This window comes from Dama dama, chromosome 1 (assembly GCF_033118175.1).
Source record: "Dama dama isolate Ldn47 chromosome 1, ASM3311817v1, whole genome shotgun sequence".
NCBI lineage: Eukaryota > Metazoa > Chordata > Mammalia > Artiodactyla > Cervidae > Dama > Dama dama.
Genome location: NC_083681.1, coordinates 75,156,289 through 75,167,194, shown reverse-complemented (window position 1 = coordinate 75,167,194; position 10,906 = coordinate 75,156,289). Strand labels below are relative to the sequence as shown.

General features: G+C 56.4%; 1 protein-coding gene across 1 annotated transcript; it reads left to right on the top strand.

Annotated features, from left to right (window-relative positions):
* The first annotated feature begins 194 nt into the window (after positions 1-194).
* Positions 195-10,618, top strand: ARFGAP2 (ADP ribosylation factor GTPase activating protein 2). The gene is made up of 16 exons (XM_061153086.1): positions 195-328; positions 500-618; positions 1,131-1,203; positions 1,725-1,856; positions 1,935-2,015; positions 3,032-3,113; positions 3,386-3,442; positions 4,460-4,512; positions 4,955-5,091; positions 5,189-5,320; positions 7,130-7,258; positions 7,338-7,472; positions 8,350-8,476; positions 8,627-8,720; positions 8,832-8,950; positions 9,451-10,618. The coding sequence occupies exons 1-16, from the start codon at positions 257-259 to the stop codon at positions 9,469-9,471; spliced, it is 1,563 nt and encodes a 520-aa protein (XP_061009069.1). The 5' UTR covers positions 195-256; the 3' UTR covers positions 9,472-10,618.
* Positions 10,619-10,906: the final 288 nt, after the last annotated feature.

The following is a 10,906-nucleotide window of genomic DNA, read 5'->3' as shown; positions in this document are numbered from 1 at the left end:
GTCGCCCCGCCCCGCCCGCGGATTGGCCCGCGCGCGGCGCGGCGAGGACTCGGGCGCGCGCGCGTGGAGCCCGGGCCCCTGACGTCACGGCGCCCGCTCCGCCGGCCGCTCGCCCGTTGGTCCGCGTCGGACCGGTCGCCCCGCCCCTCGGTGGGCCGGCCTCCGTTGAGGCCCGCCCGCTGACCCGCCTTGGCTGCCGCGGATTGGCCCGTGGCGGGACCCGTCGGTCGCGCTGCTGTTCTGGGAAGGAGAGAAAATGGCGGCCGAGCCGAGCAAAACCGAGATCCAGACGCTTTTTAAGAGGCTTCGCGCAATTCCGACCAACAAGGTGCGGGAGAGGGAGGCGTGCGGGGCCCCGGGCGGGCCGAGAGGGTCTCCCCCGGCTCCCCTGGCGTCTGAGGGACGGGGAGGGGCCGGCGCGGGCTTCTCTTCCTGGGTTGTCAGCGCCCGGCCTCGACTCGAGGCCCCTGACCGTTCTCTCATCTCCTTCTCTGCCCAGGCCTGCTTCGACTGTGGCGCCAAGAATCCGAGTTGGGCCAGCATCACGTACGGTGTTTTTCTGTGCATTGACTGCTCCGGGGTGCATCGCTCCCTGGGCGTCCATCTCAGCTTCATCAGGTGGGGTCTCCTCGCGGCTGGCCGGGACCTGAGTGCTCGGCAGGGGAGAGTGGGCTGCCTGGACTTGGACCGCCCTGAGTTTAGTGTTCGCCAGACTCTCACGGGAGGGAACCGCTGGTGTGGGCCTCCTGTTACACTGGCGGTTCGTGTCCGCGTCTGGGTCAGAACTCTTTACTGGTAGTGATGTTCGACCCTCGAAATGTTAGTTTCGGGGGGAGAGTTACCTAAGTTGACCTAGTTGGTGATACGCTGGAGCGAGACTCTGGTTGTCCTTAAGAGGAAGGCCGAGTCGAAGCCTCCATTTCCTTTCGCGTCTGGAAAACAGTACCCTTTTGACTACGTGAGAGTGGAGCAGAGCTCTCCCGGACAGGGTGGAGTGGAGGAGACAGGGTGGTGGCTGGGGACGGTTTTGGGGTGCCTACTGCAACCCGAGGCCAAATGACAGGTGTGGGTCTCTCAGGGAAGCGCCTCCTGGAACCTGCTGGTAGGTGACACACAGCCCTTGCACACAGGTCCACAGAGTTGGATTCCAACTGGAGCTGGTTCCAGCTGCGGTGTATGCAGGTCGGCGGGAATGCCAATGCGGTAAAGCTCCTCCTTACCATCCTCCTGCCCCCATTTTTCTGTCCGGGTACTCAGCTCTCAGTGACTTCTTGGAGGCCCTCTCTGTTTCTCTGTTCAGAGGATTCTCTGGTCTGTGGCAGCTCTGTACGCTGTTCTCTAAACTTGGGCATTGGTCACTGTTCTTCTCAAAGGGGCTTTGGATTCAAACTAACCGGGACAGACATTCTTGGGGAGAGGCCAATGGAGTTGGGGCCTCCACAGTCGACTGGCTCTTGTCGGCCTGCAGGAAGGATGGGTGTATCATGCTGTTCCCAGGCAGAGTTGAGTGAGGGTTAGGCTTCAGACATTCATCCTACAGGATGGGTGGCTGTGTTATCTTGCAGGAGTTTCTGAGGAGCTTTGTGAAAAACTGCTGGTGTCAGCAGTGTGCATCATTCTCTTTGAGTAATAACGGGGCTGTTGTGTGTGTGTTGGGGGTGGGGGTGCCTCTTTTGCTCTGGGAAAAATCGCCTGTAGCATGTTCTCACTTCTTGGCTCACCAGATAGCTTTTTTCCGCCAACATGGATGCACAGCCAGTGATGCCAACACCAAGTATAATAGTCGAGCTGCCCAGATGTACCGAGAGAAGATCCGGCAGCTGGGGAGCGCGGCCCTGGCTCGGCATGGCACTGATGTGAGTGCCTGTTCCCTGGGGCTGGGGTCGTGGGCATATTCAGAGTCCTGTGTTTCAGTGGTGTCTTCTCCTTTCTAGCTTTGGATAGACAGTGTGAGTACTGCTCCCAGTCACTCCCCAGAGAAAAAGGAGTCCGATTTCTTCTTGGAACATACTCAAGTGAGTGCCCACAAGAATGTTTCCCACAGTTGTTCCTGACAGGTGGTTTACTTACCGAGGCCGAGGCCCACAGTCACGGGCATGGATCCTGATCACCTTGGTGTGATATCCCCTATGGGGAATGTGTGGGGCCCACTGCTGGGTAAAGCTGGCTTTTTCCTCCTTCCATGAATAGGGGTGCAGTGTGGCCCTCCTTAGGAACAGAACCCTATAAAGTGGGGTGCTAGGGAGGAATGAGAAGATACTTGAAGGCTCAAGAGATATCAGGAACCCAAATAACTTTTTCTGGATTCTTTCCTTATGTGAAAGGATTTCCTCCCAAGCAACCCACCCCTGGAGGTTTCCCTCTGTTGGTGCTGGGTGCTCAAGTCAGACTTTGTCTGTTTGGATCCCTGCTTCTCTGCTTGGCTTTTCTAGTGTGGGTTAAGATACCTAATGTTTTAAAACCTCAGTCTCTAAGATGGAGAACTATTTATCTCATAGGTTTGTTGTGATAATTAAACGTATTTATATGTGAAAAGCCCCTAAGACTTGTACCTGGTACATGGTGAGTGTCCATTGGTTGTTGGTGGTTATTCAATTAGGGGAATGGGTTCTAGGTGTAAGTAAGTAGTGAAGAGGTGGTGATGGCTGTAGTTTTGTCTTGCTTTCTTCCATTGTGCTTAGTCGCTCAGTTGTGTCCACCTCTTTGCAACCCCATGGACTGTTGCCCCCACCAGGCTTCTCTCTCCATGGAGATTCTCCAGGCAAGAATACTGGAGTGGGTTGCCATGTCCTCCTCTGGGGATCTTCCCAACCCAGGGATCACACCCAGGTCTCCCACATTGTAGGCTGATTCTTTAATGTCTGAGCCACTGGGAAAGCCCTCCATGGTGAATAGCAACTATAATTTTACTCGCTAACCTCCAGTTTCTTTTCCTCACGGGCTTGGAGTAGGGCCTTGTACCCCCAAGGTACTTGGTGCTCTTTGCCAGCAGGAATGGCTCATTGAGGCTTCTGTCATCTGGTTCTTTCAGCCCCCTGCCTGGAATGTACCAGCCACCGACCCATCAGAGACCCAGCAGCCAGCCCTGTCTGCAGAGAGCAGTGGTCTGGCACGTGAGTTCAGCCCATGTTCCAGCCGTGCACCCTGGTCTTGGCAAAGGGCTTGGGGCAGAGGAGTGGGACACCTGACCAAGGGAATGGAAGCGAGGAGTCTTGTGTGTATCTGGGTGGGTTGGGAGTCACTTAAGTCCCCTAGGGAAAGTGGTAGGAATTCCTTCTCTATTTGGTGGCCTCAGAAAGCTGAGGAAAGCAGTGCTGTCACTTTTAAGAGCAGCTCATAGAAAGTTTTTGAGTGTCACACGTAATTTCCACCATTGCATTCACAGAGCCGGAGCATGGCCCCAACATGGACCTGCTTGGCACCTCACCCAAAGCCTCTCTGGGTCAGTATACCAGCTGGCAGGAGTGGGGTGTCTTGGGAGCGGGTGGGCCATGGGGGTTCTTTTCAGATCTGCTGCTGCCTGTGTGGACTGAGGTCCCAGGAGACTGAACTTCTTGTCTCTCTGGAGTGGGGCCTGAGATTGAAGCTGTGGCTGCAGCGTTGACCGAAGGGACTTCAGAGCAGACCCTTGGCGGATGGTGTCCCAGGCCTGGGGTCTGCCTCAGCGTGTGGGCCTGGGTCTGGCCGGTATGAGGCTGGACACCTAGCCCTGGAGGCTGGTGCAAGACTGGCCTCTCTGGTCCATTCCATGACACAGGGGGACAGCTCTGAGCTGTTAATGGCTGGAGGCGACGCGGCCCTTTCCCAGCCAGTCCCTGGCCTTTCAGCTCTTTTCTGTCTTCTTGATGTCCTTCAGACTTAATTCAGGGTGAACGATCCATTTGCTGCCCTGGTTTGTTTTGTTGGCCTTTGGGGGTTGGGACCGGAAACCATCAGAGTGACCGTCACGATCCTGTGAGAAGGCTGGTGTGGCCTGGGTCTGGTGTGAGGCTCTGTAGAGGCCTCTGGGCTTGGGAGCTGTATGGAGGCTCTGGGGTAGGGCCTGCTGTTAGCCACGAATCTGTTTCTCTCTAGAGTCCATGTATCTGTCACCTAAAGGGGTTCTTCCTGCCAGAGGTAACCTCCTGCTGCTTCGGGAGCCCCTTGCATGCCGGAGGCTGGTGTGTGGCGCCGCCCCGGCCTGGCAGTCTGTGTATGGGGTCAGGGCCTTTGTCTCTGGTGCTTCAGGTCTGGGTCCTTATGTCCATGTGCTGGGAGTCAGTAACCGCCCCTAACCGTGTCCGTCTTGGCTTGGACATCCTGACACCATTGGCTGGAGCTGGTGGTGGCAGCTGTGCGTTTCTTTGCCTGAAGCTGTTCTTCATAGAAGCTCTTGCCAGGAAGCTGCATGGCGTGGACCGAGCTGCCGCCTCTGATGTCCCTTTGTCTCTGCTCATGCCCCACCCTCTTCCTCACACAGAACCGAAAACCTCCCTCATTGGCAAGAAGAAGCCAGCAGCAGTGAAGAAGGGGGTAGGTGGGGAGAGGCAGTATGGCAGGGTGGTTAGGGGCTGGGTCAGATCCGACCACTTTGGTAAATGACTGTATGACTTTGGTAAAGGTGCGTAGCTTCTCTGCGGCTCAACTGTGAAAGGGCTGTCAAGAGGCCTGTCTTTAAAGGCTCTTAGGAGGAGTCAGCGAGACTGTGTGCCTAAGTGCTTGGCTCATCCCGGGCCTGGCAGCATTAGACCTCCACTGGGGTTGTGTGGGCCGCCTCATGCCTGCCTCCAGGCAGAACCACTTTTCTCCCTCTCCACCATGCGGATGGGCTCCTATTTTTTTTTTTTTGTTTTTAAACACTAAACTTTAAGAAGGAGCCCTTTCCTTGGGGGTGTCCCCTCCATGCCAGAGAGGGGAGGAGGGGACAGAGGACATTGTGGTTGGCAAAACTCTCATCACATGATTCTCTTCCCAGCTGGGTGCCAAGAAGGGCCTAGGGGCCCAGAAGGTGAGTAGCCAGAGTTTCAGCGAGATTGAGCGGCAGGCCCAGGTGGCAGAGAAGCTCCGTGAACAGCAGGCGGCTGATGCCAAGAAGCAGGCCGAGGAGTCCATGTGCGTGTCTGCCAGAGAGGCCCCGGCTTACGTGGGGTTGGGCGGGCAGGACAGGTCAGGATGTCTGCTGAACTCTGGCACGCTTGTCCCCTCGAAGGGTTGCCTCCATGCGTCTGGCCTACCAGGAGCTCCAGATTGACCGTAAGAAGGAGGAGAAGAAGCTGCAGAACCTGGAAGGGAAGAAGCGAGAGCAGGCCGAGAGGTTGGGCATGGGACTGGTGTCCCGAAGGTGAGGTTCAGCTTTGGGGTGCGGCAGGGAAATGCCATTGTTCTCCGGGGAACCCCTGGAGGTTCTTCCTAGTATTCTCAGCTCAGTCTTCCTCTGAGGCTAATAGATGGCCTTGCTTATTGTCTTCAAGCGCCTAGTATAGTGCTTGGCATGTGGTAGGTTTGTGCTCGCCAAGTATTTGTTTGACGAGTCAAAACACAGGATCAGGTGCTCTTTCGACCGTCCAAGAGACCAGGGTTGTGTTTCTTCATGAGGGCGCTGACGGCTCTTTGGATGGCAGGACAGTTCTTTATTTCTCAGGATCTTCCCAGGAATCACAGGGCTTTCCGTATTCTGACCCCTGCCCTCTAAAGGCTGTTAGTGCTGACAGCTCCCGTAACACCTGGAAATACTCCCGGACTCTCAGATGCCCCTGGTTGGGTGGTGCCCTTCCTGTTTCAGGACCACTGGGTTTAGGTTGCTGTGGTTTTCTTAAACAGAAACAAGAGCTGCTCACCAGTTCTCCTAGGCGTTTTGTTTGCTTTACACTGAGAGTTAGCGTTTGGAGATTTCAGTAATATTAGATTTTTTTTTGTCTCTTTTAAAAATCAGCATATCTGGCAGTGCCAGAGTGAGAAACCCTGGCTACGGTGAGCTTGTGCTAAGTGGTGCCTGCTTCTCTCCAGGGTGTGAGCTTCGCCAGTGGCTTTATTTAAACACAAGTCCTGTGCAGGACGTATTATTATCCCTTTTTACAAATGAGAAAATTGAGACTCAGAGCAGTTAAGCAACTTGCTTGAAGCCCAAAATAGTAGTAATTGGTCCAACTAGATTTTGAACATAGAACTCTTTCATATTCAGCATTTGTAGCCATTATACTGTGTTCCTCAGGTAAAAGATAAAGCTAGGTATTTCTACTTAATCTTTCAGGGTGTGGTGAGTTAGATTTCAATTATTCCCTTTCAGTCTGTGTCCTACTAGTGTGACCCACAGCTAATCAGGAAAACAAAATTTACTCCAGATTGCGTCTCTTCCTCGTCCCTGTTTTGGTCACAGAAATTACTGGGTTAAAGGCTATACTTAATTTTTTTTATTTTTTGTTATGCAGTAGAATCTTATTTAAACCTAGCCTACCCTGTTTAAAACTCTGTTGCAAAATAGTCACTCTGTAGAGTTCTGCCAGCCAAAAGCTGTAGATCTTAATGAATTTATTTAAATGAAACTAATCCTTAAAATGCCTCTGTGGAGTTTTAACACAGCAGGGAAGAGAGGCATCACGAGTTGGTACTGCCTGCCAAATTCAGTGCCTCTTCTCCTTAGGAAACCAGACAGCAGATTCAGGTCTTAGTGCGTAAGGCCAGACTCTAGTTTGAAATGCTTTGTTCTTTAAAAAACAAGAAAAGGATGGGTTAATTAAGAACTCATCCTGTGATGCCATTAGACTCGTTTTCCTGGTTCTGGGGCATCTTCCATCTCTTCCTCTCCGTCTGTCTGTGTCCCGCATGGTGCAGGATGCGGCTCATGGTACAGCAAGCCGAGGACAGAAAGCAGTACTGTCTGGAGCACAGTGTCACTGAGATTAGGCAAGCGGCCGCTGGCCCGGGGACCCTGCTTGGAGAAGACGAGGCTGACGGGTTGACAGGGGAGGTGCGCTCCAGCTCCGCACAGGGTCTAGCACTCCCTGCTGGGCCTCGCCCAGCCCTGGGCGCAGGGAGGGGAGAAGGTTCTGGGTGGTGCTCAGTGAGGGAGAAGCGGGTTTCTGCCCGCAGCTGGGCGTCTTCTCTTGTGCGGCGACGTGGATGCCCGCCCCGGCCCTGCCTCTCTCCGCAGCTCCGTCTCCCACTCGGTGCTGTCCGAGATGCAGGTGATCGAGCAGGAAACCCCAGTGAGTGCCAAGGCCTCCCGCTCGCAGCTGGACTTACTTGACGACGTTGGTACCTTTGCCTCTGGGCCTCCAAAGTAAGGCTGTTGTTGGGGTGCAGGCTTGGCTGCCGTGCTCCTCACCCAGCTTCTCTGAGCCCCTCTACTGTCTCCCTAGGTACAAGGACAACCCCTTCTCCTTGGGGGAGAGTTTCGGTTCCCGCTGGGATACAGATGCTTCCTGGGGTGTGGACAGGATGGATGAGAAGGAGCCGGAAGTGACCATCTCCAGCATTCGGCCCGTTTCAGAAAGGTGGAGGACCATCCTCTAGGACGCCCGTGCTGGTGGCAGTGCTCTGTAGCTGCGCTGGCCGGTGTGGTGGCCGCCACGCATGCGGCTCCCAAGTCCTGCGGGAGTGCCTAGTGTTAATGGAGGGACCGAGTTTTTTAACTTAAATAAATTTGGATAGCCACTAGTGGCTACCAGACTGAAGAGTGCAGGAAGCCGGCCTGGGTTTGAGCTCTGCTCTCGTGTCTCAGAAGGCCTAACTAGCCTGCTGTGCTTGAAGTCCATTTCTGCCAGGAGGGGCCTGATTTCATGCTTCGGTTCCCAACCTCCCGACAATTATGTGTCTCTGGCTCTCATCTAGGAATTTTTTAAAAAACATATTCCATGTTGATCTGGGTAATGATTAACTGATAGATATCTGCAAATAATCCATTAGGAAGATGGGGACATAACTCATAACTTCCCAGGGCCGCCTTACGGTTAAATGAAACTGACAAACACCGAGCTGTGTGTGTGTCAGGGTCAGGCGGCGGTGACCTTACACCTTCTCAGCCAGACCGAGATGCTTTTGAGGGTAAAAGGGTGATACTCATAATTACACCAAGAGAGGAGGTGTAAGTCCAGGCAGACTGAGAACTGGGTCATCCTAGTGGTTTGGGGCAGAAGCCTTGGCCCCTCCAAACCCTGTTTCCATGCTGCCTAGGGAAGGGAATGGAAGTTCTCTTGTGTCGTGGCTTCAGTGTGGAGGAGAGATGGCCCCAGGTCTAGAGCTGCAGTCAGGCGGGACTATGGGGAGCACCGCCGGGAGGCCTCGGCTTGTCGCAGGGTAGCAGTGCTTCAGGGACACTTCCCTGGAGGCGGTGGGGAGAGGCAGAGCCGTTGTCCCGTGTCCACTCCTCAGAGTCACCAACCGGAGGGAGGTGGAGAGCCGGAGTTCAGGCCTGGAGTCGAGCGAAGCACGTCAGAAATTTGCAGGAGCCAAAGCCATCTCCTCTGACATGTTCTTCGGGCGGGAGGTGGATACTGAGGTGAGGTGGTCCACCCTGAGCCTGGAGGCAGCAGGCAGAAGTGGACTGTCTGCCCTGCTGTTTGGGTTTTAGCACCCGGGTGGCTTGGCCTGTGTGAGTTCTGGGTCAGTGGCGCAGAGAGCCGCAGACCTCACCTTTTCCCTGCCACAGTATGAAGCCAGGTCCCGGCTCCAGCAGCTCTCGGGCAGCAGTGCCATCAGCTCATCAGACCTCTTCGGGGACGTGGATGGTGCACACGGAGCAGGTGGGCCCGGGGCCGGGGCAGGCACCAGGAGGGCCTGCCGGCCAAGTGGGAGGGCACTGGGGGCTGGCAAGGGCTTCCTGTGGGCGCTGGGTCACCCCCTCCCTCTTACAGGCAGCGTGTCCCTGGGGAATGTGCTGCCTACGGCTGACATCGCCCAGTTTAAGCAGGGTGTCAAGTCTGTGGCTGGGAAGATGGCCGTGCTGGCCAATGGTGTGATGAATTCTTTGCAGGTGAGGCTGGACCGCGTGACCTGGGGTGGGAGGAGACTGGAGGGTAGTGCTGAGAAGGTGGCCTCCTCTACCATGTCCATACTCAGCTGCAGGGTGGCCTCAGCCCGAGAGGGTGCCTTTTCTCTTCTTGGAGGACAGCTTCCTTCCTCTAAGCTGGGCCCTGGGACTGGGCCTCTCCCTGAGATGGGGTCGTGTCTACACTGATCTTCCCCCACTCTAGTTCTCCTCCCTCTCCAGCTTCTGTGCTATCAGGCAGGGCTTCCCCCTGGGGATCTGACCACACCCCCTTTCCTAGGTCACAGTAAATAGGAGACAGTCTCTCCCTGGGTGAGATGGGTGCTTGATTCCCTCACTCACCCCTCCCCGCAGCCCCCCAGTCCTTTGGGGTGTGTTGGGGGAAGCTGCTCGCTGGGAAGCTGCTGGGAAGCTTCCCTCCTCGCTGGGAAGCTGCTGCAGGTTAGAGACTCTGACTTGTTTTTTTTTCTTTCCATCATCCCCAGGATCGCTATGGTTCTTACTGACCCAGGCTCCGTATCTCAGACTTTCGGTGGTGGCAGTAGCAGAAACCTCATGATTCCTCAGCCTGGGGTGCTTGCCTTGTGGAAACTGGGGAGGAATTGTTACTTTATGCCTGTGGTGTGAGTGGGGTGGCCTGTGAGGAGCTCAGGTGAGGAAGGGGCAGGAGCAGCCCTGACCTCCGCCTGGAGACCGGGTCCCTCACTCCCCTCCCTGCACACCCCCCGTGTGCTCCACTCAGCAGTCCTGCCCCCCACGCTGCTGCTCACTTGGCCTGCCACCCTGGGGGAGGGCATTCCCTCAGGATGGCTTACTCTGGCTCCAGGCCTTCCCTGAGGAGGGAGAGCGAAAAGTGTAAGGCTGTTTTGCCGGCTCTAGGATCCTTCCATGTAGTCGGTCCCCGGCTCTGGAACCAGCAGGGAGGTCTGGAAAGAGTTCTGCTGTGGATCAGCCCCCAGGGAGGGAGGCTGTGGACATGCTGCTGCTGCTCCTGTGGTCTCTTCCGGCACCGAGAGGGCAGGGCACGGGAAGGACCTCTGCCTGGGCCTTGCTAAGGGCTAGAAACTGGACCTGGTACCTAAAGCTTTCATTTGGGATCGGACTAGAGGCCCGAGTGACCTTCTGTCTTGCTGACCCTTTCTGCAGCGATCGCTCGGAGGACTCCTCCTCCTCCTGGGTGTGTGCGAGTCCTCCCGTGCCATCCGTGGTGGACTGCGGTCCCTCGGAGACTCTGTCCCTTCTTCCCCTGCTTGGTGGCCGTGGTGGGTCTGCTCTGCCCGGGGCTCCGCTCTGGATGCTGTGAGCGTAGTGCTGGCCGAGGAAGCAGAGGATGTGCGGGATGGAAGCGGCTTTCCTTTGCACCATCCTGGCCTCGGGACCCTGGGCAGCACCCCCACGGAGAGCTCGCGGCACCTATGGAGTGGCAGGTCTCGGCCGTGGGCCATGCACTGTGCCATCCTTGGTGCCACCTGCCCCTGCCGCCAGCAGCCTGGGCCCCCCACCTGTGACAGGGGCTGGGCTCCCGAGCACCGCAGACCACTGTTCCCAACACCCCTCCCCCAAAGGGACGTGACTTCTTTCTGGACTGTTTGTATTGAAACAAAGTGGTGTCGAATAAAGCCTCGATGGGGCCCTGGGCCTCTGGTGGTCTGAGTGGAGGAGTGTCCTCTCTGGATCCTGCCCCCCTGCCCGCGCAGGCCCCTGGCCTCACTCTCTGGGCTCCCACTGACACAGGCAGGGCGTTGGTGCCGAAGCGGGGGGCACTGTCTGCGGGGCCTCCAGCTTGTCTCTCCTCTGACAGCCAAAGGCCCCTGGCTCCTTGGCCCTGTGCTGCCGCGAGCTCCGGTGCGGCCTCCACCTCAGCACCCTGTTGCACGCGGGGGAAAGAGCTGGCGTTAGTTGGCCCTTCGCGGCACCCCCGAGAGCTGTGCGCGGGCGGGC